This window comes from Taeniopygia guttata, chromosome 3 (genome assembly GCF_048771995.1).
Source record: "Taeniopygia guttata chromosome 3, bTaeGut7.mat, whole genome shotgun sequence".
NCBI lineage: Eukaryota > Metazoa > Chordata > Aves > Passeriformes > Estrildidae > Taeniopygia > Taeniopygia guttata.
The window spans coordinates 27,331,178-27,358,160 of record NC_133027.1 but is presented as its reverse complement, the minus strand read 5'-3'; the positions used below and the strand labels follow the sequence as shown (position 1 = coordinate 27,358,160).

At 35.3% G+C, this 26,983-nt stretch overlaps 1 protein-coding gene across 18 annotated transcripts in view; it reads left to right on the top strand.

Moving 5' to 3' along the window:
- KHDRBS2 (KH RNA binding domain containing, signal transduction associated 2) overlaps positions 1-26,983 on the top strand; it is a 459,539-nt gene that overhangs the window by 56,643 nt on the left and 375,913 nt on the right. For all 18 annotated transcript variants that reach the window (XR_012054901.1, XR_012054900.1, XR_012054902.1 and 15 more), the window contains exon 2: positions 4-131. Coding sequence is in view for 2 of the 18 variants with exons in the window: in XM_072926493.1 (XP_072782594.1) it covers positions 4-131 (128 nt within the window). In the remaining 16 variants the exon portion in view is untranslated. The remainder of the gene's footprint in view (positions 1-3; positions 132-26,983) is intronic.

Sequence of the window (26,983 nt, the reverse complement as noted above, 5' to 3'; positions counted from 1 at the left end):
CAGAAATGGAAAGATTTCAGGGTTCAGAAGGCAAGAAGGAAGATGAAGAAAAGAAATATCTTGATGTTATCAGCAACAAAAACATAAAGCTGTCAGAGAGAGTTCTGATCCCTGTCAAACAATATCCAAAGGTACTGTAAATCCAGTCTAACACTTGTTATTAATATAATGATGACAAAATTATACACAACCATTTTTATTGAGTCATAATGTGCAGGCTTTGTGGTATTAAAAACGAAAAAAATTAAGCTCCTATTTAAGTGTATCTGTTAGCTATTACATGTTTTAGCTTCTGTCTCGAGGCTTTCAGAAAAGCAATTAAAGTGAATTGAGATTTTTTTTCAAATTCAGGTAGGTTTTGTCCTTACACAAACTGCTGAGGTTTTTTCTCAGTTTTTTTTTAGTTTTTTTTTTTTACATATATCATGCTTTTATAAAATAAAATATATATCAGTTGCCCAAGAAAAAAATGTTCCAGTAACTCTGAAAGTCTTCCTCATAGAAGAGGAGGGGGATTTTCTCTCATGTAGTAAGTTTTAAAAGATCAAGTGTTGGGATTACTGCAGGCTGTGACTGACAATGTTCATTACTGTTTATAAAAATCAAATGTTTTAGTATCTCAGACTTTCTTACTAGTTCTCGTTGTTATATACTTTAATGCAGAAAAAGGATTTTATTTCTTGCAAAATTTAGTTGCTTACGGGAAGTTTTTTGTGTTTTTTTTTATAAGAGAATATTGGGGTTTTTTGGAACTTGGGTGTTTGTTTGGTTTTCTTGTACAGTTCTTAATTTTACATAAACAGTTATTCCAATAGTATTCATACTGAAATGCTAAACATCTCTGTTTGTCTCCAGAGTATTTTTCCTTGCTGATTTATTGTCACATGGTACATGGTTCGCCATTAGCCTTGATTACACTTTGAGCTTTTTGCTTTATACTTTCATCAGAGCAGTAAATTACAATTGGTAAAAAGCTCATCAAACAAAATGAAAGGTGTAAAAAAATTGAGATTCAATGGTTCCAGCTGACACTTAACCTCCTGACTAGTGAATATAAAACTGAGATAATGTAATAATCCAAATGGTGAAGACCTTAGAAACACATACAATCCTATAAGGAATTACTTAATGCTATAAAGAATTACTTTCTTGCTGAATTACTTTCTTGCTGCATAGCCTGAGGTGCTTTGCCTTGATTTGTGGTATTTTGTGTAAATGCTGTAGGTGACCTGAAGTTCCTAGTCAGGATGTAATAGTGCTATAACTTCATAACAGCAGACTGATAATTATTGAGAATACTGTTTGATGAAGAGAGTAGAATAAAAGACAAACTATTTAAAAGACAAAACACTCTCATCTATCCAATATAGCACCTGAATATGATTAAATTAGCTTCATGTACTTTAATGAATGTGTCATATTAATGAATAGTAAAATATATAAGGTATTTTTACAGTTTTGAGTCGTGGAGCAAAAGAAATCAGTGTGATGGAAATGAAATACTTATTCAGTAATGCAAAATAATCTCTTGCAGGGTTTCTGTAGTTGATTTGCTAGCAATATTCTGTGCTTGGCATGGAACTATTCCCATAACTGCAGGTTTCCTGATACTGTCTCTAGGAACCATCTTTCAAGGACTGCATTTGCACTTTGTTTCAAACAGCTGATTGCTGTGATCTAGTGTCTTGTCTTTTCTGGATGATTGTATGCATTAGTCAAATCAGCACACAGCAATTGCTCTAGCTTGCTTTATAAATAATGAAAATAAGTAGAAACTAATTAAGAGGATTGGTTTTATATATTTGGTAGAATATGTTAATAATAGCAGTTGATCATACTTCTACTTATAAACAGTTAAGATAATTACCATATGATTTCATTTAGGAGTCATTTCTGTTTGAAAGAACATTATTTTATATCATTCAGTCATTGTTTGCTGATAAGCTTTTTTGGGCAGTGCTAGGTAAGCAGGGTTCTGTAAATATGCAGAAAGTGTCCAAGTGTATAATATTGTAAAAAGGAATTCTGCCCAGGTAAAAACCATCTAAAACAACAGTTTACAGGCTCTCTGTTTAGCAATGAGGGCAGGTCTTGGAAGACATTTGCACTTACTTTAACTTCATGTAAAAATACAAACTGCTTCAAGGGAACCTTTGGCCTAAAAATTTATTATGGTCTGTAGGCTAAGCTTCAATGACAACTATAGAGTCAGCAGCAGCATTTTAAGGTTTGAGCAAAAGTTAACACGGAAGGCTTCTAGTGGCTAAATAGTTCTTGAAGTTGCAGAATAAATCTTATGATATTGTCTCTATTCAAGTGTCCACAGTCTGGTGCAGACAACAGGAAAAGAATATGAAAGGCTGTGACTGTCTTATGTTACTAGCTAGTGAAGACACAGGCCTCTTTCCTCTGCTCTAAGATGGGGATTTAAAATAGAGACAGGGTGTTACTTCAGCAATGATCTTTTCTGAGATTAATTATCTTAAATGCCAGCAGCCCAGGTAAAAACAGCGTCTCATTTAGACACACTCCACTATACAGCAGATATTTTTAATGCAGTCAAAATTTCTCTTGAAACAGTGATGCAATGTCTTTGTTGATCCTTCGTTCTGTTCCATAAGGCTTTTTTTTTTTTTTTTTTTTTAACTTTCATGATATGTGAACTCCAACTAAGACTTGCATGAAAATACCTCAGGGTTTGTTTAAAAAGACTCCAGCACAGATCAGTGTGAATTTATTTCAAATATATCAGATATGGGAAAAGAGTGGGTTATTTAAAAAAACTAAAATAAACCCAAAAATCTGAAATTATCTTGTTGCTGAAAAACAAAAGTGGCGGTTTAAACACTTGGTGGGAATCTTTGTCATTTGCATGGCAATGCAGATTTTTGCCATTTACTTACTTGTAGTTTGGCTTTTGTTGTTTTCTATAGTTCCTACCTTTTTCTGTGATAGCTTGTTTAAGGAGCATCTAAACTGGGCTTTGCAAATTTGTTCCTTTGCACAGTTTAAGAATTTGAGAGCTTGTTTAAAGCCTTAGCCTCATGTAACACATAAAATAGGAAGTTTTTGTTTGCAAATTTGTCCAGTACACATTGTAAATTAAAAAGTTGCTGACTGGTGAAATTCTGCCCTCATTATCCTGACTTCAGCTTAGCTGGGTTTCAGCCATTAAAGAATGGCTCAGTTTGTTAATTTCTTTTGCTTTCTCTGAGTGCAGATATGTGAAATAGCTGACAAGGTAAAAATCAGCAGTATGTGTATAAAAGTCTTAAATATTGCAGAGCATCTGTCTTGGTTTGACCTCAGCCAGCAACCAAGCCCCATACAGATACTCGCTCACTCCTACACCAGTGGCATGGGAGAGAGACAGAATAGTGAAAGTGGGTTGAGACAAGAGACGTAAATAGCCAAAGCAAAATTGTGCATGGAAGTAAAGCAAAATCAGGAATGTCTTCACTGCTTCCCATGGATAGGCAGGTGTTCAGCCATCTCCAGAGAACAGGGCCCCATTATATTTAATGGTGACTTTGGAAGACAAATGCTGTCACTCCAAATGTCTCCTCCTGCTCTTGCCTTTGTATGCTGGTGATGACACTGTATGGTTTGGGATATCCCACTGGTATTTGGGGTCAATGTCCTTCCAGCTTCTTGAGAACTCCCAGCCTCCTCGCAGGTCAGGTGGGATGAGGAGCAGAAAAGCTTTGACACTGTCAATGCTGCTCAGCAGTATCAAAAACATCTGTATTTTATCAACATTGTTTTCAGCACAAATCCAAAACACAAATCCAGACTTTGAAGAAAGTGATTTCTACCCCAGCTAAAACCAACACTGCATCTGTTAGTTTTTAAAGGTTCAGTGCCAAACATTGTTAGTTTATATTGTTTTATGCTTCATAAATTCATGACTTCAAGCAAATAAATTAGACAAACTCAGCAGTGCTAAAGAATTCATTGTGAAGGGTGAACTTTTCTGGTTTTATTCAGTCTTTAACCTCTAACTCAGACAAGTAAAGTGATTTTTATTTAGCGTTCTCATTTTTCATGTGTTTTTTTCTCTCAAACTTGATGGTTGTGCTTTCAAAGCAACTGGTGTCATATTAATCACCAGATGATTTGTGTGTTTAGTTCACTTTTAAGTAAGATACGAAGAATAACATATGCTAATATGTCCATTAAATGAAATGACAAGAAAATATAAAATTTCTAAGGGAAGTGGGGCCTGGACTGTTAGTGAGATGAATGAGTAGTCATGACTTCTCTCTGTGATTTATATTGTTTTAATGAAATAAGCACCTTGTTGTTGAATAAAGCAGGAGGACCATTTGATCTGTCACTAATCCTGTAGATGTTTCAGGAGATTATAAAAACTCCAACACTTTAATAAGAGGAAAAAGAACTTAGTATCTAACTACGGAATGGAGATTTTTCCTTGCCTTGCCAGTATTTTTCCCTCCTGTGTAAGACAAGAAAAGCCTTTATACATGGCAAGATACTAGAATTTAGATTGATGCCAAACTACATCTGAAGATTGCACTGTTTCGGTATTTCAACTGAGTTCTTTAAAGAGAAGCCTGAACATTGGAAGACAGAAAATTATTAATTTACATGAAGTGTGTTGTACTGAAATTGATCCTGCAATTAGTTGTATAAATAAAGAATGCTTTATTTTATATCTTGAAAGATTTTTATTTCGACCTGGTCATAATGAAATACTGAACATGCATCATTGTAACAAAGTAATGCTTTTTGCTTTATAAACATATGGGGAAGTTTCAAATTTCCTTTTTAGTTGAGGCCAATTCAATTTTCAAATTAAAGTGTAATTGTCACTCAGAATCTCTGATCTACACAACACCAAAAATGATAGGGGCAAAAAATTCTTTAGGTACTGTGTTTAATCTGGAATTTATTAGTATTTGATTTTTCCATTAAATTTAAATTTCTGGAGTCACTGATATACAAAAAATTAGTCCAGAAAATTTATATAAATTGTACTTAAGGCTCATAAAAATCTAATGAAAAGATACTTGAATAAGTATTTTTCAGTGGTGAAATACCAGGCCCTATTAAGCACTCAGATATTAGAAGAAGGATCGTTTGCATTTTCTAGTATCTCAGTTATGCTTTTTACCAAATTCCCTATTAATGTATGGTTTCAACTTTGATCATTAATTTATTTCAGATAGACCAGCAGAAATATTTCAAAATTTGAATTTTAGTTTTTCAGTATTGTTGACTTTTTTGCTTCAAATAAATTGCTATAACCAAGATAGTTTCTTTAAATTACTTCTGTATGAACTGTCCAACTAATTCTGAAACGTGAAATGAAATGCGAACAGTTGAAGAGAAGAAAGTTGGAAAAGTAGTTATCTTCCTGTACTTAAGATGAGAGAAAAGGCAAAACTTCTCAAACCTCAAAATCTCATTCTACGTCTCCAGAATTTTCTTGCAAGTGGTGCAATTCTACTATTCAGTGCAGTACTCAGTATTTCTGATTGCACTCAAGACCCAAAATAGATAAAAATCTTCTGTTCCATTTAATGTCAACAGACATTTGGAAAATCCAGACAAATACTTTAGCTGTACTTTCACTAAAATATGTGAAAAAATAGCACAAATTTTTTTTCCCCCCTGACTTATTTAGGACCTGATTTTTCGTCTATCTCTCTACTTACTTTTTCCAGGTAAGTTCAGGAAATGAACCTGGAGTCTAATGCTTCTAGAGCCGATGCCAGTCTTGCAGAGCTCTTGAATGGTTACAGGAAATGCCTTTTATTTTATAAAAAATAATTTCTGTCCCCATTTTCATTAATGCATTATTTGTTTTCATAACACTGCTGTTGAAATCAGCTCTGACAGCATTGACTACCTTCTTTATTATGCTGAGAAATGCTGCTCTGTATGGACCTCTTTAAAAATTGTTTCATAAAATTGTTCCTAACTGCAGAGAATCAATTCTATTCCACATAGAATTCAGAAATTTGCCTTTCTGATTCATTTAACTATCCATGGCAGTATAACTCTTTAGCAAGGTAATTAAAACAGCATTAACATAGTTAAAAACAAGTAGTACAAAAAAATATTCCCAGCACTGGGGCTTCTTTCCCTGCCTTTGATTGCATGATGGTGAAAGATTTCTCATGGGGTATCTTCCCTTTATTTATACATGGAAATACATAGTTCAGCCTTCATCCTTTACTGTTTTCTTCCTAACCTCATTGTTGAAATTACAAGCAGGGACACAAAATTGCTGCTTAGAGATTTTCTGGGATTTACTCAGTGCTGTTATAGTGGAATGTGGTATCACCTTCCATATTTCAAGGCAGACTTTTAGAGTGGTTAGAATTTACCATTTCATATTGCAGAGCACTCAAAGGCCAAAATTAGGATGGAAACACTCTTTGTACTCAATAAACTTAATAAGTACACTGGTCTTTCTCCAAGGAGCTGATAGTCTAGAAAACACAATGTAAGTAGAAAATGGGACAAATAAAAATATGAGCAGGAGAAAGTCAGTAGCTGGTAGCAACTGTGTGAAATACGGACAAGTTCTAGCCACTCCCCATTGGGAATGTTGGTCATGACTCATGTTTTCTAGGCCACCAAAATTTTAATATTTCTCTCTATTCTTCTTTATTATTCCTATTTGAGGGGGAAAAATATATAATTTGTAGCACCACTTTAGGAAAGTATGTGTGAGAGTGGGCAGGAATTCACCCTGCTTAAACCAACAGCTCTAATCAGGAGCATGATTCCATGTTACACTGGCTGTGTATGATTGATTGTGGACATGTGCTCAACGTACACCCAAACATACTTGGGTTTTTTCTTTGCAATTACAGCAGTAGTGTTTCTTTCTCTGCTCTTGGTATTAATGGATGATGTGAGGGCTAAATTTTGTCTTCAGTATCATCTGTACAAGTTCAATATTTTCAAAGGAATCTGTTTTTGGAATCTGAGGAGAGTTCAGCAAGCAAGTCTGTTGATGATTTATGATAAGAAATAGAATCTACCTCATTTCCACTTAGCTGTTTTGCTTTTTAAGGACTAAAAAAAAGTAGTGAACAGTAAAAATTAAATACACAGTGGATCATATCTACTGAAGCTTTCAAATTGGACCTATGCTTCATGAAAGCTGTAAAGCAAACTATTGGTTAGAGTGAGATTTTTCACAGTACTCTTGACTTCAACAGGAGCAGAACTAAGCCAGCTATACGTACTGATCAGAAAGCTCACCTATTTGTGATCAGGTTTGGATGACTTGTTTCTACTTTTTTTCCTTCTAGCTTTTAAGAGGATCAGTTGCCAGTTAGGTTAGTTAGCATTTATAACATCAACATCTTAAAGTTGCAGGGCAGTAGAGGAAAAGACTTTATGGCAAATTGGTTCTACTATGTGTCTGAGCTATTCTATGTCCTTAGAAATTCAAGTTTGAAAAACTCGTAATGTGTGCAAGCAGTAGGTAGAACATTGTAGTGCTATCAACATTTCTTCTAGCACAAATCCCAAACACAGCACCTTACTGTCTGTAAGGAAGAAAATTAACTCCAGTTAGCCATATCCAATACAGCTTTTCCATTTGAAATGCTGCTGTCATATAGGATGTGAGATTTTACTTATTTTAGTTGTAGTACTATTTCATATACATATTTTAATAATAATAATAGTAATGTTTTTAATAAGGAAATATAATGCAGTATAAATGTCATGCTATTTTTGTATGTTGCAGTCTTATGTGCTAGCAGAGATTGAAAGAACAGTAAACTGATAATTAAGCAAATTATGATTTAAGAATGTTTTGGAAGCTTGTTAAAGTAGTTATTAAAATGAATATTTGCCTCCTTTCAAGCACTGAAAAAAGATCCAGTATTCAAAGGGAAAAATGCACATCAGATACTACAAAATTGCTGCAACAGGTAGTTGCTGTTCGTTTTTTCATATGCCTCCCTTATTGTAGTGTAAGCTGATCAAACGTTTTGTAAGTGCAGAATCTATGTGGGCTAATCAGTTCTTGAAAGCAAATATATTGTTTTGTCTTACACAAACACTCCTGAAGTATGTTTTTACCTCTTGAAGCTGAAGATGAAATCTGTTTTGTTGCTTTTCAGGCTTTTTCCTCTGAAAAAGTAGTTCAAGTAGTGTTACAAGGTCACTTCAAAGTAGTCATTAATGTAATTTATAATAACTCTCATCTAATTTTTGAAAATTACTTATAAAATATTAACACAAGAGATAATATTCTGCCTTGATCCTTTTGCAATAGACCTAATTAATAGACAGGAGGTAATAGAGCTCATCATAGAACAATTCAGGTTTTGGTGGGACATAAGTACACAAGCAGTTCCTCGAACTTCAGACCTAAGGAAGCTTTTTGAGTGCATCTGAGTATTTTGCTTAGTTGTGAGCTCTGATTTGGTGTTTTGCTTATGGGTATAATGACAAAAACATTGTCTTTTGTGGATTTTCTGATCTCCTATGGCATGAGGCACAGCCTTTGCCTCAGTTTGAACACGTTCTTCTATCCAGTTCTGTGTGCTCTCCAAACTTCGAAGATCTTACTTGTCTTTGAAATAGTCTCTTCTTGCAAGCTGAGTTGAAGTCAAGCTTTGAGATAATAGTTACTAGGGGAAAAGACTGCACCAGGTCGATGATCACCTTGCCTTAATTCCCTATGAAAAGCTTGAAAATTACATGGCCCCATGGGTCATGTATGTCTCCTCACATAGGAGAAGGCCAGTTATAGCAACAAGGACATACAAGCAGCCTTCGCCAGAGCCTGTGTGCCCCAAGCAGGGTGAATGGGAATTTTCTGGACTGGTTAGTTCAGTGACAAGGTTTTCCTCCTCTTCAGGACTGTCCTTTGAATGGTTTTGTAACTCCTTTGCAACGTCATAGATTTTGGTGGCTTTCTTGCTGTTTCTCAAGCTTCTCACACATCATCAGAAAACTTTAAAATATAACTGCTTTATGGAGGAGTATGGTAATGAAAGAAATTTATGCTGAAAATGCTCTTACTTGTGGAGTTGCAGCTATTTAGCCTAGAGTGTGTTTGACCTCAGCCACATTCTTTCCTGTTTTGTTTTTTACTCACATTGAGCAAACAAAATAAACAGGTGACATTTTCACGTAATACATATGCAAAGATATGCTCTAATAGTGAAGAAATCTGTTTCATAAATGTATCTTTCATGTTTTTATTAGAATACATACATATGTGTGTGTTTGTATTTTATTAAAACTTATTAAAAATACGCCTTCCATTTTTAGCCTACATAGCTTGGTAGTAGCATCAGTATATAAACATTTTCAGGAGCAAAAAGAATCAATTGCAAGCATGTTCACTTGATAGATTTAGATTTTCTATCAACAGTAGAACCACCAATTTATCTGTGGTTACCACAGATTATATGTGGATTTTTTTTTTAACTCTTATATATCTGTGGTTTGGGATTGTGAGTAAGAAGCAAAATACTTCACACTGGGAGGAAGCCATGCCATCCCTCTTTCATTTCAAGAAATGTAGCAGTTCATAGTTCTGTCACTCACATATTCTTTAAAGAACACAAGGAGGAGACAATTCTTCTGTCAGTTTTCCTAGATATGAAGTCACAGTTTTGTTCCAACAGGATGGATTTAAAACAGGTGACAACTATAGCAAAAATCTGTTTCCATCTACCTTCTGAGATCATAATCCTGTTACTGAGGTAAGGAGTGGGTAGCACTAAGGTAAATATTGTCACCTATGACTTATTCTGCTACCAGAAATGTTCACCATGGCATACACAGCATAATTGCACACCATTTGCACATTAATCACTAATTCCAAGCTGATAGGCCATCAACTGATGAGACAAACTATTTATTGTCTATGTCAACTCAGCAAGAGAGAATTACATCTTCTTCACCTGGCTTATTTTACCCAAGGAAAATTAACTGAAGCAATGCTTAATGCAAGAAGAAAAAATGCTGAATGCTTAAAAGAAGAATTATACAGGCTATAGAGAATTGTTCATTAATGACAAGAAGAATATACATGTTTCTCAAAAGTTAAAGAAATCTAGTGTTAGTTTTGAACAAATTATTTCTCTGTCATTTATTAAGAAAAAAAAGCCCTGATGGGTAGCAGAAAGCCAGAAAATGCCCTTTTTTTTCTGAAAGAGAAGAATTTATTACTGCTTTTACCAGCAATGAATTCTTGCTGGGTCTTTTTAGAGTTTTTTTCTTATATCCTGGGAATATTGTTTCAGATTGTATAGCCTTAGGCTGCTCTTTATCACATTGCTTTAAGTACTTATTTTTATGATTGAATGAAAGTGGAATTTGGAAGAAATAGAATTATTTCTGTATAAGCTGTAAAACTTTATCTCAGTCACTCACAATAGGTAGCAGATACTCTAATATACTATAAAAAACTTTATATATAAATTAGAAAGTGGATATAATTAAGACTATGTTTTATATCCTGTCCCAGCATGATGCAAGGCAGTGCTTTTTTGTTTTGGTAATTTTCAGACCCAGGAGTGTGCATTCTCAGTGGAGCATGTCCAGTGAATTGTCATGTTGCCTGAAAATAACATACTGAAGTGGGCAGGTTATCTGCAGATTTCCAAGGTATCAAAGTACTTTAACAGATAACAGAAATCACAGCATATTTTTCTAGACAAACGTGTTCACATAGGAAATTTAAAACACTGGTGCTTGGTGGCTTTATTGCCAAAACGTCACCTGACATTCGCTGCTTATGAAACTCTCTTCTTACTCGTGATACTATTTAGTTATTTCTTTAATGGAAAACTCAGTTTTCCGGAAAACCCTAATATGATGTCTGGGTCGGAAGATAGTGAAGATAGTCATTATATACAGCAACTATTGTCTCTAAACTTTGCAAAAATAAGCACTTTTAAGTCCAAGTGTATAAATCACATTTCGGATGGGTTTTGTCTTCCTCAATTGTCTTGCTTTAGTTACAAGTTGCTTGTGATTTACACCATGTAGCAGACAAAATTTAAAAGTAATTTAAAATTTAAGCCATTTTAAGTGTCACTAATAAAGCCATTAACAACTGTATTATGCACTTCTGTAAGGGTCGCTAACTAACAGAAGAATTATAAACCCTGGAATGAGGAGTTCATAATGTAAGTGGTGACACGAACACAACTGTAGCGCAGGAGTGGTATCACTGCAATTAGCCTAGTGCTAGTACAAATCATGTTTTATTATTCTTCCAGCCTCTGCAAGGAGAGATGGTTTATTTCTTTCAGGTATAATTGCATTTTTGACATTTTTTGATATTGCAGAAATGATACGAGCATGAAAAGGCAAGATGACTTTCAGAGCACTCAATATCATGTTGTTTGGAATATTCCATCACCAGATGGGGGAAAAGTAGAAAACAAAAGCAAGTTTTCAGATATTTCAGTCTTTTTTTTTTTTAAAGGATTCCTTTTCAGAAGAAAAGAATAGAATGACGGGCACAGAAAAAGTGTTCTCTCATGGATATACCAGCAGCATGACATACAGGGAGGAGGGAATCGCTACAAATCCTCTCATGATTGTTCTTCAATGAAGAGAGAAAATTCTATTTTTGTTCCCTAGGAGCAGATTATCAGAACACACCATGTCTCTGCAAGGATGTGTTTCGTTAGGCTCAGGCTCAAGCTCACAGACCAAGTGCATGGAGTCAGTTGTGTCTGCAGGAGCAGAGCTGGATGCATTAGTGCTCCACAATGCTGAATTTGTCCTCTTAGTCTGAAAGTTGACTCTGACTGCTCTAGAGTGAAGCTGCAGAGATTTTCTTCACGTTGAAGATAAGGGATATGTAAGCTGGAAAGGAATGATGATGGGCCAACCAGTGTGTTCATCTGCTGCTAGTAGAAAATGATTGCCTACGTTCTGTGTCTAATTTTAATTTTCCAAATATAAGGGAAATGCAGACAAACTAGTTCAGAGGAGAATTGCCAGGATCACCAGGCTGGAGCACAAGCTCTGTGTGGAGAGGCTGAGGGAGCTGGACTGAATAAGCCAGGAGGAAGAGTTATCTCCAGAGGGCCTAAGAGCTGCCTCCCCTGCTGTCTGCAGGGAAGGTGTTGAGGAGACACTTCACAAAGGTGCATCTTGGGGGAGTAAGAGGCAGCAGGTGTAGCTTGGAACAAGAGATGTTCAGACTGGATAAAAGGAGAAACTTTATCAGCATGGGAACAGTACAGCCAATGAGCAGGATGCCTGGAGAGGCTGTACAGATAGAGGGCGTTCAAATTGTACTTGGCTACAGCCCATCAAAACACAGTATCTTTAAACTGGTTTGCAGGGCTTTTTAGGAGGTTTTCATTTTTTTAATTTCCAGTAATCTAGTTGAGATAGCTCTGAGTTAACTAAGGGATTGCCAACTGAGTACTCAGATTTCTGAGTGAGTTGAGTAACTTCAGTGATCTTATATATCTTTCTTTTTAGCACTACACAAGTAGTGGATTTGGAAGTGATTTAGGTATACCAAGAAGCAACCACAGGTGTAGAAATACTCTTAGTTCTTTCCAGCATACCCTTTTAGTAGAGTTTTAGATTATTCAGAAACCCAGCATTTGAACCTAAGAAATTAACAAAAGGGGGAAAGCCCCATTTTTTTTTTTTTTGTCCCACTATCAAAAAGTGGCATTCAAAACAGAAAGAGGAATTAATAAAAGTGATGCCGGTATAAAGAGCCATTTATACAGCATAGACTTGGTTGCTTTCATGTAAGAGCTGGCAAGAGAAAACTGCCAAACAAATCACTTTTAATAGGAGATATTCATTGCAATGAAGAAACAAGAATTTTTAAAAATAATATATAATTTATAAGCATTTTTAAGGTATTAGGAATGCTGTAATCTCAAAACACTTTTATAGTCAGACAAGGAAATGAATGCAAGTAATAAGAGGCATCTGTTAATTTGAAGTTTCTACTACAAATGGTATCATAAGAGATGAATTAACTGGTACCAGAAACATTGATAGCTATGTTCTGGGGAAGGAGATTCAAAAATAACTTCTGAGAAAACAGTTTGACTTTTTATTTGTCACTGATCAATGTGATCTGTCATTGAAGTACTTTGGAAGCTATAAAAAATTCTGTGAATACATTGCCCTTTCATACTTTCCATGTTTGGCTAAAGGTACTGCTGGAACAACAGTTGGACAAGTCCCTTTATTCCAGTCAGAGAGGGATGGAAAAGGAAAGAAGGGATTCTCCTAGAAAGGATTCCCACTCAACCATGTCTCCTGCATTTCCCCAAAACCCACATGTGAGCAGACTGTTAGGTGTACAGTTTTCAAGGGAGGCACTCCCTAAAAGAGCATTTTTTTTTTAACTGAGAGGATTTAACACTGCTTGTAGGTTGGCGTTGAAATGTTCCCTCATCCTTCTAAGACCAGAAGCTTCCTTAAAGAATTAGAAAAAAAAGGCTTTTCCAGGGTAAATTACTTAATCCTAAATGTTCGCATGTAAAATAGGTTCCCTAAAAGCACCATTTTCTCTCTTTTTTTTTTTTTTTTAAATTTATTTTTATTAGTAAGCTCACAACTTCTACTGTAAAGTTAGTGAAATGGAAACACCTAAGAAAAGATAGTTATTGCACTCAGTAACACCTAAATATAGAACCTGATCAAAAACATTGAAAGCCATTGGAAAAGTCTCTCCAGCTCAGCTGTTGCTCTGATGGTGTTTGTTTGAAGATGCTAGCTCTCTTTACCTACATATCCTTTTACACCTTGCAACCAGGGGTGTTATTCACTGGGCACATTTTCGGAAAGCAGAGCCTCACACGTCCACTTTTCTTTCCAAATTTCTGCACAGAATTACAGAAAGTCAGTATGGAATAAGAGATATTTGAAACCAAATGTTTGTTGCACAAAGAATGCACACGTGCACACACGTAGGAGGACCTTTTAAGATGAGTGATCCATGTGACAGAGCAACTGACAGAATATGGCTAATTTTACCATCATCACCATGGGAAAGATTTGGGTTGCATAGAGACAGTATGCAAAAATTGCATAAACTGCCAAACAGATCATAATAAGAAAACTAGTTTATTAATGTGTAGTACTGTCCTGTACAAAAACAAACAAACAAAATCACTTTAGACTGTGTAACATTAGGCTTTTATGAAAAGATAACTTTTTTCCCAATGGAAATAGGCTCCTAAGTTTTTATTGTAAACTGTGTTCTTATGTTTAGAAAACTGGAGGCTTTTCCAATGGCTTTCATATATATGGCTTTTCCCTGTGAAAGAAAATAAAAATCAGTTTTGCTTACAGGTTAATTTCCTGGTAAAGGGTGATGGAGATGTAATGATGGGGTGTGGAACAAGCTACTTAATGCATTTGAGAAAGGCATGTGAGCCATATTACAACTGCTAAAATCAAGGCTTAGAATAGACTAAAGAGAGTTGTAGAGTTTTCTTCAATTCAAGTTGCCGTGTTGTTTATACCAGCAGCACTTACGCTTGGTCTTTTCTGGCAGTCACTGTTAACTTCAGTTGTTACTTGAAGAATTCTTTAGTACTTTGGCCATAGCGGCTTCAGGGTTGCTAAGGGTCAAGCTTCAGTTTCAAATACCTTGGATTTTTTTTTCCCCAGTGGGCTAGTTGGACTACTCTCAGTGTATGCTGTTGTAAGGATGGTGTTTGTATGTGTAAGCTGAAAAAAAAATATTTTTGAAAGTTACTTTGCGATTTAATTGCTTCTTCACTGTGTAGTGGGTTTTTATCAGTGTGATTAAATAGATACAGCAGTGCAAAACAGTCTTTTTATACCTCTCTCTCTCTTCCCTTTCTTTAAATGTTGCTCTTGGACTGTGTTTTTGCAGCTATGATAGACACATCCAGTACACAGTACATTCATGATACCTACATCTTGGATAAAACATCCCAAAACCAGACTCCATTTTTTGCAGGAGAACAACACCGGGCAGTTTTGAAGCACTGAGGAAGTTTTGCCCCTAAATCAGAGATTCTATTGCCAACTGACCATAATCACGTGTCCTGCTGTCATCACTGCTCTTTATTTTTTATAGGGAGTGATTAACTAGTAATGGTTCATATTATTACTGGTATTTGGATAAGTAGCCTGCAGGAACTGTCTTCTCATTTATCACATTTCTGTGTTTAAAATATATGATGCTTAAAGAAAAGAAATACTAACACTCTAGTGCTACCTATTATATAGTACTGTTTGTGTATGAAGACTGCATTTATGTCAAAAAGTGAACAAACAAGTCACTGAGGACGCTAACCACAACAAAATTTGTTGGATTTTGGGGATGTGGTTTTCTTATTCAAATGAGATCTCTATGGAAACAGGTACTAGTCTGAAGTGACATTAAAAATAAATAGTTCTCAAGTACAACAGCTTGAGATAATTGGCAATTAGGAATTTCATAATGGAATTGCAAGGATTTTTATATATTTTAGGTTTTTATGTGATCTGTTTAGCTTTACTGAAGACACTAGGGACATTCTTCAGATGCATAAAAATAGATTCTTTTTTCTAGAATAAAGACTTCACTTACAGCAAGGAAAGTGCAAAAAACTAAGGGATACTGTAGAATTTACTGTTCAGACTTATTGTGAACACATTCTCTTCAACAGTTAATTTCTGCCCAAAGGAAATAATTGTTGCATCAACGCCTTATTCTGCTAACTAAAGTAACCTGAAATCTGTTAAAAAATGGAGTCTCTCACATGAATAAGTAAATTATAAGTGTTTTTTCTTCCGTAAGTACACTGTTTCTCATTTTCTGAACAATTGCCTCATTCATACTTTTTTAACTAGGAAAATCAGGAGGAAACACAAGCTATTTCTGGTGCACAGTCTGCTCTATCTGTATGTTAGAAGTATGTCAGAAATACCAAATACTTCATTCAGGGCTTGAGTGGTGAAAATATGTAGACTTTGATTCACTAATGTATATCTTCACTTTCTCTTCAAGTTTCTTAGTTTTGCAGCCACTGTAGTCTGTTAATTATTTGAGAAATGAGCTGAGTTGAAGTGGGTGGTGTATCAGCCAGTACAATGGCTTACAATGAAAACCAGCATGTACAGGACCCACAAGATACTGTGATATACCTATTATCTGCTCACCTTAATTTTTACGAAATTTTTACTTGTAATTTTTCTATAAAACTCATTTATTACTATTATATAACTTAAAAGAAAATAAGCTACTCTGTTTTGGTGGGGAACTGATCATGGGCACATCCTAAATTTTTCCTGTGTGATAGGAGGAATATTCTCAGAAATTTACGGAAGAATAGCAAGAACAGTATTTCCAATAATTATTATCAGCTAACTTTGCAGTAAGTCATAAAGGAAAATAGTATACTGATTTTAAATTAAAAAAATATTTAAAAAATGAAAAGATGATGAGAAAACAAAGAAAAATTTTACAATTTTTCTTTCCAGGCAACAGAAGGTCAATGGCTATTTTGAAGCTTTAAGGATTTTTTTTGAGGAGTGTGGTTAGAAGAGGTAGTAGGTTTCATGTGAATTGTTATTACTGTGTTTTTCTGGCATCCAGTGTATTTGTCAAATTTTAAATGAAATTTTCAACTCAGGAAGTTTAAGGTCATCATTTGACATACATCTTGTGTTAATTCAAAAAACAGTGAAAAGTGGTTGTTATTGTATCCATCTGTAGCAGAGGAAAGCAATTTTAGTAGGCTTTGGAATAAATACATATAAGATGATACACATTTTTCAACCGAGTCTGACGTCTGACTTAATGAATAAAAAGGCCCTATTAATCATGAGGTGATAGAGTCACATACATTGTATTTATCATTCTTGTTGGAGAGTAAGTTGTCTCTAGTTAATGTTTTGAAGAAATACATAGTAATTAATACAATACAAATAAGAAAATAAAAGATACAGTTAACTACTGCAGAAGCTTAAATTTTGGTCTCTAATTTTTATGTTACTGCTTCACAAATTATAGTGTGTGCATGTAGGGAATGTGATTTTTTCATCTATAATTGAGCAATATGCATATAGGAATGTGTATGTGAATAATGCTTAATTCCACGGCTTAAAAACAACTCAAACTAACTATACATAGATGATATCCAACCTCAGATGTGCTCATGCAATCTAGAGAAAGTATGCAAGGACTTTGCATAAAGGATATAGAAATAGTATTTTCAAATAACCTTCAATAGTATGAATGATCAGTAGTTCAATATCACAGTATTTATTCCCTGAAGTTGGCACAGCATGTTGGCATGTATAACCAGACTGCACAGGGAGGGATCTATTGTCACTTAGCTGGGAGCACAAGACTGTGGATATTTATTGAAATACTCACTTTTGATCTATACCAGGTAATTTTATGGAAAACAAAGAATCTTTACTTGTGGGTAGACTTTGAAATACCGCCATATTCTCCTTGAAGCAAGCAGAATTCATGACTACTGGAGATCTATTCTGATATGTAACTGAAGTGATTTGATTATTTCAGTTGATTTGTAATGATGGTATAGTACCTCCAGTTTGTATGCTCTGTCCAACCTCATTTTGTATATATTATTCATAGCTGTTGGGGATTCCTGAATGGTTTACCTATGGCATTAGTGTCTGCAAGGAAAGGAAACATTAAAGTACTTACTCGTAGTGATGAGTTGATTGCATAAATTACCTTCTAGTCTTTCTAGTGTAAGACAGTTTTCTTCTTCCCTTTTCACACCTCTTCCATCATTTTCCTTTGACATTCAATGCCTTATATTAAGGGATGAAGCTTTTTTTGTAAGTATTAGAAATAATACTATAAAAATACTGAAAAATTGGGGTTTTCATTTAACTAGGCTCAACAGTCTACTCAAAGTCAGAGGATCACAGACTGGACTCCTTCAATGAAGTTTGAAGGAACAGAGAACAATGAAACAGGAAGGTCTAAGTGTTTAACAAACCAGTGCATCCTTAAGGGTTGCAGATCTTAAATTATTTTTTAAGGCTTTCCACCTCTTGTAGAGGTACCCTCTTAGTAGTGCTTTACTGCTACTCCGTACTTCTTCTGTGTTAAAAGTCCCCTAGTATGTCAGTGTCTCTTTCTTTTCTAGGTGTGTAACAGGACATTCTTGAAAACCACATTCCATAAAAATGGCTTAATGAATAATGAGGTGTTCCAGTAAAAAAGGCTATTTGCTATTTTTCCTTTTCATTATTTTAAAATAACAGTATACAAGCCCTATGTGCTATAGAAGTAGTCTTGCCAGCTATATGTTGATATCGATGTACACTGTAAGATTGGAGTTGTCAATATGTATGACAGTGTGGCAGACTTCAACTATTAGAGCTGAAAACAGATTTAGTACAAAATAGAGAGCTAAAATGACATATAGCAGGGCTGGAAGCATCATTTCCATAATACTTTTAAAATATTTTGGAAGATTTTTCTAATGGTTGTATTTTTCTGAGAGCTGCTGTTTCTTCTTCTTATGCATACTATGGTTTCTGACTTTTGGTCTTTTGTTCTAGGACTTAAGTCTATCATGGGTCATTGTTGACTGTTTTGTGTCTTTTTATGTGTAGGAGAGAGACTTTGTGAGCTCCTGTGTAGTACAAGTGTGTGTTCAGACTCAGTGATCCACATGGTCTTCTCAATTCTGTGTGACTGTGAAAACTCCCCACATATTTTCTTGTCACTGGTTAGGGAAGTCTAGAACTGGAAATTGAAAAGTACCTCTTTTCTCCCTCAAGTCCATCATTGCCTCCATGTGTAGGCAGGTGTAAGCAGCAGACCTGAATGGATTTTGGCAGGGGGAAGAGGCACAGGTGACTGCCTTGTAGCACTCATGAGCAGGCAGCCACAGCTCTGCATCTGTGTAGAGATAGCAAGACATCTTCACCTGCCACTGGCCACTGCTAATGCCAGTTGTTTGCCCAGTAAGACATAAACTATGAGAGCAATTTTTGAGGCCATAAACTAGAATTCAGTGGGAGCTGAAATTATAAATAATATAGGATGTGTAATGCGTAATGATGAGTAATACTTACTCGTGTAATATTACTCATGTAATAATAATTACATTTTCATCAGCTGTCCTGAGTTACAGGACACACAAACCAAAGCAGCAATTGTCCCTCAGCAATAAAGTGGCTGATAATTAACTACTGCAAGTCTCTCTCTCTCCTGTTGCAGACTTTTCTGTATTCTTGCTTTGCATCCCTTTGTGGAGTTCTAAAGGCTGTTTGCTGATGCTCTTGCTGGAAAGTAGTTACCGTGGATTGTTTTTCCAAGCTGTTAGGACACTATAAGTAAGTGGTGCATTTTTATGTGTGTCATCTACACACAGGTTTCTCCCAGTTTAAAGGAAGTTAATTCCTTGCTTTTTCAAATATATTTAAAAATATTACAAGACATCTGCCTATACCTATCCATAGCAAATTACAAGTGCCAAATGCACAATCTTAAGCAATGCCTTGCATGTGAAGTGCCAAGTCATCACCAGATGCAGTCCTAGTAATTTCAAGGGCACAGTTTTTCTCTTGGCTTCTTGCTAGTTGTAAAACTTTATGGATGCCAGACTGCCTAACAGGTGTTGCCCTTTTACTTTCTGTATTCATTATATAGCAGACACCTGATTATGTGTTTTTGTCCATCCTTTAGTCAGTTATCCTTCAGACACTCTTGTCTTCCCATCTATTTCAGATAGACCAGTTTGTCTCTTTATAATACCTAGCCTTTCTTTTATGTTTTCCTAACAGCAGATGATATGGATTCTTGTAGTATTGTAGAATTCTGTATGTAGTACTCTATTCTATACTACTATATGTGGTATTCTGTCCTGATTAAATATTTGTAGCATTTGTATGCATGACCTACATATGGTCACCTTTATTCTTTTCAGGTACACCTTTATCCTTGTGGAAATGAAAGAAAAAAAAATGATTTTTTTTTTTTAAGGCCTCTATAATATATCGTAACAGGAAGAAGAAATGGGTATTTCAGAGGTTCTTTTGTATAGGGGTTAATATTGCAGCATCTGTGGATGGTTTTGGGTATTTAGCTACATGTGGTAAATTACAGTGTAACGAATTCAGTAGTCCATGGATATAGCTGTTCATTTGTGCATATACTGTTACTCTTACAACTATATATTTTCTTCTGACTCTGCTCCAGTGTTGTTCACTATAGTATTTTATGCATCTTCTGTTAAGGAGCTGTATTTGTCATTCTCACTTTAGTGACCTCCAAAATTCTGTCTGTCATGGGTTTCCCATTCTCAGACCCCTGAGAGATTCATGGTTTCTTTTCTTCTTTTTAGTTCCTGACATCCCACATCCTTCTCTTCACATAGAAGCTTGTCACCACTGAATAATTAAAAAACTTGCCTCCCACTCATACGGTACGGAATGTAAACTGCATAAATTAGAAATGAAAGTTTTCCTTGTTAGTATGTCTTTTTTTGACATAATTTTCCTCAAATTTTAATTTTAAAAAGATAGTAAAATCACTTGGTAAACATAATCCTTGTTCAGTTGTTATTTTGAATGTTTCTACCAGAACTGTGCATAGGGTAGTGCTGCCTTAGGTCCTGCAGACAGAAGCTGTGACCATTAGGGCTGTGTCCCCTACAGCTCAGTTTGGAGTTGAATTCCTACATGTCCAAAAAAGGCTTTTTTCTCCCTGAGAGACCCTTCTTTCTTCTTGGCTTATTCCTGCTGTGTCTGATAGCACATGAAGACATAGTAATTTTTCCATCCAAGCATGTGGATGTCCTGAGGATGATTTGCTCCAATATTTGTGTGTTGCTTGTAGGCTATAACTGAGCGTCTCCACTAAATATGTGAGTATTACCAGGCTGCTTAAAACACCATTGACTTCATAAAGATATTAGAAGAGGATCTGTGTCATTAGCGCGTGTTAACTGACATTTGTTCTCTTAAAGCACAGAAAATTAAATAAATGCAATAGGAAAAAAGCTTACATGCACTTAGCCATGAAAATAATTAGTGTAATTAAATACATTTCTTCAGGATTATTAGTGACAAATTATTTTAAAAAACTGTGAAAAGCATTATCAAATGCAAACAGCATATACTTACATAAGAGTACAGTTGTCAAATCTGTCTGTTTCATAAATATACAAGAAGATATTGACTTCCCTGATTTTCTCTGTAAGTTCTATGTTTTTTGTTGCTTTGTTGTTAAATAGATAACTGATCAAAATAATCAAAATAGTCTGTGTATTATGCTGGTGCAGATCACAATTGGTGTTATATTTTATTATTTCTTTATTGACTAATACATTTAAATTTATCTTATATAGTACAGTACATGCAATGAGTATGTGTTTTCTTTATATTATTCTCTCTAATGCACTTCAGGTTTTAAGTTGTTGCGAAAATATTTTCATATTTCAGAATTATACACTAGCATCTCTTTATCTTAGGTTCAGAGGGATTTTTTTTTTGGCATCTCAACATTTGTTGTCCAAGTGAAACAGGAGGAAGTACCAGACATCCATGTTGTCACTGCAGGATAGCCCTCAAACTCTAGTAGATGACTTAGGAGCTATGTTTTTACAACATCACTAAACCAGTTTGTTTAGGGAAATGTGGGTAAAAACTGAATTTATTTAGTATTAACAAAAGGTAGCTTAACACATGAATGTGAGCAGAGTGAGGGAATGTGATGTTGAGCTGCTCACTCTACCCACTTCTCCATTATTTAATCAGCCTGGATATTTCTCTTCTTTTTCTTCTTAGTTTCTTTTCCTTTTTAAGTCCATGATTAAACAAGTGTTCTTTGACAGATAAATATTGCTTTCCCAGGTATGAGGGACAGCATTTGATATTGTTTCTTTATGCATAGGAAAGAAGGCAAAAAAAAGTGTTAATATTCCAGTCCAAGATTTTTATGTGATTTATTATTCATAAGTTTTTATAGTTCTGGAAAAAGAAATCACTATATTGCTTCAATGGAAAGTAATTTGTGGGTTGGAGATTAGAGCAGTGGTATATTTATTTCAATCAAATCTTGCAGATTTATAAACATCAATATATTTAAGACCTCATACAGAGTTGTCAATGTCTGTTAAAAATTTATTGTTGCAGTAGCAGCATATTTGTGGAAATAATAAGAGGCTATATGTCATTTCTGAACTGCACCTGCAATTTGCACTGATGTCTGTTCAAGAGGCATCTGAATGGGTTTAGCCTATATGCCCTCTGAAACTGAGGTCGGCCAAAAATTGCCTGTCCATTTCAGTGCCCCATAAAGATTTGGTGACTTAAAAGTTCTGCCTTTCTAAGTAGGGTAGATCAAAGAGAAAATGACAGTGTTGCTAAAGAAATATTATACTTAGTGGATGGAAGCCATTATCAGGAATTTCCTGTCCTCTGTGTAGTTTCATGACTCTTGATCCCACAGCTTGTGAGTCCTGCTTTAAGAGCCATGCTAAAATAATTTTCTCCCAAGCAGACTGATCCACTGAGTGGTTACTAACCTTGAAAATAGTATCTTTTTTCTTAATATATTTTTAGGGACCTCTTATAGCTTGACATACTTTTTATTCTCTTCTTGATTATAGCAAATGGGATATACTTTCATTTTGGAGAAATAAAGATACAGTTTTCAGGACTGGATATGTTCAGCTGATAGAGCAAAAATGAACTGTCCTCATTCCATTTTGAGCCTAGAAAGATTTGTTGATGAGTAGTCTGTCACATTATGTCATATCACAAAAATTTCCATCTTGTGTAATGATCTCTTGTTATTACAGAAGGATGAATGCAGCAGCAGGACATTACTACATAATATTTAGTTCTGTGTAATATTTAATCCCTCTGTATAAACTTTTCCACAAATATTTTTTTTTTTTAGTTTTAATTCCTCATACCTTCAATGCTTTCTTAACAGGGCTTGTTTCAGTGCGTGTTATAATTGAGAGAAACCAAGCTAAACCTGCCATTTGTCTTTAAAGCAAGAAAACCACTTAAGCAACCTTAAGCAACTTTCAGTTGAATTGTGGTCACTGAAGCATTTTGCTGTTTCTGGTTAGTCCCACAGAGTGTGAACATCCTCATCCTGTCAGTTCAGAGGAGTCATTAAAGCCTGGGTAAGCTGTGATGATGTATGAGCTATGGGTATGTAAATTCCCTGTTAGCAATTGCATTCTTCATCTTGTCAATTTTTTGCTACCTGCTGCTAACTCTGTAGGTAGGCCTGTGCAGCTGATTGAGGGAAAAATATGGAAAGTAGATTGCTCATAAAGAAATAGTAGAGGTGATCCCTACATGTTCATAATTAGGCTTCTTTGGAAGACCTTCTATGAAAACTGATTTTCATGTTACTTGGATGGAATAACAATGCAACATAGTGTTGCTGTTCTGTATTTACCTTACTACAGAGAAATCTGTGATTCTACCTAATATTAAGGCAGTTTTACAATAGAATAAACAGCATTGAACTGGCAAGTTTGAGATGCACATTATATATTTTTGTATTGTTGTAGGTTCAAAAAATGATTTTCAGCGTAAATTCTCAGATGTTGTGAAGTAGTTTCTCTGTAGAAGTTCAGCAACATAAAAATACTCCTGCTATACTTAGTAGTGACCTTCTGTATCAGTAATTTGTTTTCCAGATGATGGAAATAGATTTTTCTTTTAGCCATAATGATGCTCACACACACAGTGAGTGTACAGCGATACTGCTAATGCAGAGCCATGGAATCAGCACTTGAAGTATGACTATAATGACAGCATAGCAAAGGGTATTTCCTGTCAGAATTACACCTTTTAAGTTCAATTCTACTTGTTGAGGGTGGCTTTTTTTTGCTTTCATTACTACAGATTCTTTTCCTTTTTGCTTGTTTCAGTTTCCTAGAAGAAATTTATGAGCATTTTTAAAACATTTTGGGCATTTTCAGAAAAACAAGTAATTAATTCTGATGACTGCCACTTGCTTACTAGCCTCTAAGATTGTTTCTTGTAAAGGTAACTTCTGTGAAATTTACCATTATTAACAAGTGAAAGTAAACAAAGCACAGTTATGTCCTGCTAGGGAAAAGTACTGTATATTGCACTCCTAATTAGCCACGTTGTATGCTTCCAGTCATTCATTTATCAGTATATTTTATTTAATGACATCAAGGTGATTGTTTTTTTCAGCTAAACTGTGAGGCACTCTGCACACACCAACCTGTTTGGTCATAGGAGAGTCTCAAATGGTTGGTGAATATGTTACAAGTACTCTTTATAGATACTGAGAGATTCCATACAATTATTAATGAATCAGAGTAGAATTATTTAATGGCAATCAGCAGATCAATTTGAGAAGGTTTTCTTAAAATATTTATTTTGTACAGAGATTGTTCCAGTTACTAGTGTGAGGGGTTTTGCACAGCTGGTGATTGTTTCTAGGACTACATATGAGTGACTATCCATCAATCATGTTGCCTAATTGACAGAAACAGCTGATTTTTACTCTGTTTGGGGAAAAACCCTAAACCAGCTAGGAAACCCCAAATTTTTGTTAAAAATACTGTTTAAATGAAGACTTGCCCGACTGCATGCTTTCCTTCTGTTTGATTGCTTTAAATTAATAACAGTGCACATGTATAGAAAACTCTCAAAGTCTTGACATCTCTATTGTCTAAAGATATACTAACAGCTTTTTTCATGCTAAATTAATTGTACATTAAAAGCATGTCTGTCATGCAGTCAATATCTAATGTATGTTTTTTTAAAAATTGTTCTTTTTGAAGTTGTTAGATTCCATGACTTCTTGTTGGTGTTGTGGAAGTTGTGTTTTATTTATTTTTACCAAGCTTTGTGTTGTGGAACATGAGCTCCATTAGCCACATATTAAGATTAGTATATAGGCTGGTCAGAAGAAGAGGTGATGAGTTTTTTAGATATTAAGAAATACTAAGTTTTAATAGGCAGTCATTAATCAAATTCTGAAAAATGTCTTTTTAATGCATACTGTGCCAATATTTATTATTTATCGTTGGAACTCAAAATGTCCCTCAGACATTTTTGGAGATTCCAGGCCTTGGTCAGAAGCATTTTAGACCCTGGCAGACAGCTGGAAACAGCTGTGATTTTGAGTTTGAGCCATGGAATGAGTTACCGACTTTGAAGGTGGAGCAAGCAGTCACAAAGGGTTAGATAGTATAGTAGAAGTAGTTACAAAGTAGAGGGGAATTTTTTTTAGTATTGTACAGGGGGGTTTTAGCACCTGTACAGGGGGTTTTTTACTTTTTACATGGGAGTCAGAAGTTTTAAGATGGAGGAAAGCAGGCCGATCCTGTTCTTCCTCCTTCTTCTTCCTTGCCTCCATGTTCTTGGTGATGCTGGCACTTATGGATTGGTTTAGAGTAGAAAAGCACGTTGTAACATAGGTAGTAGGTATTGGGGGGAAAAAATGTAAACATATAATACGTAATATATCGTATAAAAGATAGCAGCAGCCAGGGGTGGGGAGAGAAAAAGAAGACACCAGACAGAGAGGGTGTCAGGAGTGTGTGTGTCTCTGCCTGGGCCGCCGACCAAAGCAGCCGCAGCGGGCGAAGACAATCTTTTAGATAACTAGCAATAAACTGCCTTGAGACCAAATGTCAAACCATAACACCAAACAACAAGAGGCTGCTGAGTTTTTCTTTGGCAGTACGGGTTGGAGGAGAGACTTTACCACCACACGGAACCCCTGAACCAGGCCAGGGGTTCCGGCAATTTATTAATTTAAATGTTTTTAATATTGATTATTTTGGATAATTATTAACAGCAGCTAATATCAGGTTATTCAGTACTTCAGACCTTATTTTGATTTCTTTGTGAACATATCAAACAAATGCAGCTTGAAAAGATGCATGAGTTTTGCCTGGGTTGTTCTTGATATAAAGAGGAAAAAGCTGCTGAACCTGTACCAAAGAGAAGTCTAGTATTCTTTGATTTCTAAAAGATTCATTTTTTCTTCTAATTTTTACTACCAACTGTCCAGTTCTCTTTGGATAAAGGAGCTTGGAATATGAGCATGTTTGAGCGTGAGATTATGTGATTGGACTCTGGAGTAACTTAAAGACTCATTTAAGCCCCAACAGTAAGGATTGTCTCTTCAGCCATAACTAGTCTGTTATATAAATCAGCGCTAGAGGATATTGCCAGGCACTTGAGCCAAACTGGCCATGCTGTTAAATTGTCCAATGTTTCCTGACTTATTTTTGACTTGGAAACAGGACAGTATTTCACTAAAATTTACCTTCTTTTAGTTTTCAATTCAAAAAATACTGAAAGATTTCTTGGGCTTGTGTTCTGTGAAAATTCCATAAAACTGATTGGTTTACATCAAACTAAATGTTTCCTGTGACTTTAAATGACTTCTATGTCTTTATTTTCTAGTGTCTTCCTACATGAAAAAGGAAAATTCTTCTTCAGACTAAAAAATTAAATTAATGCTTTCAAATAGTTTATGAGAGTATTTCCAGTAACTCTTTTGCTGTGTGAAAATTCAGCGCCGGTACATATTTTTTCCAATATTTACATATCACTAGGTCCCATATTTAAAGCAGCATGTTTAAAAATTAAGGTAATTTCTACAGTTCTTACCTCTGTGTGTTGCTATGTGTGCATGTGCACTTTGTTACAACAGAGAATTGTAATTTTCTTGTGAGTCCATTTGTAACAGTATCCTGGACGAGAACCTGTTGATTGAGTTGTTTTGCAGTTTCCATTCTAAACTCTGATGATCACTTGGTGGTACTGTTGCTTGTGAGTAGGAAATGGCAGAGAAGTGGGAGAATATACAGAAGATCCTATACAGAATAGAATTCTCTGGGCTACAGAGCAGCCCTCTATGTGCCTTGCCCCAGAGAGCTCAGGCTGGTGAAGCATCAAACCTTGCCCTTGGCCTTCTCAGCATCTTTCTTGTGACTGTTGAAATGCAGTTGTGACATGATTTATATTATACTGCAGTTTCAGAAGAAAGTCATAGCCTCAAATGTATATT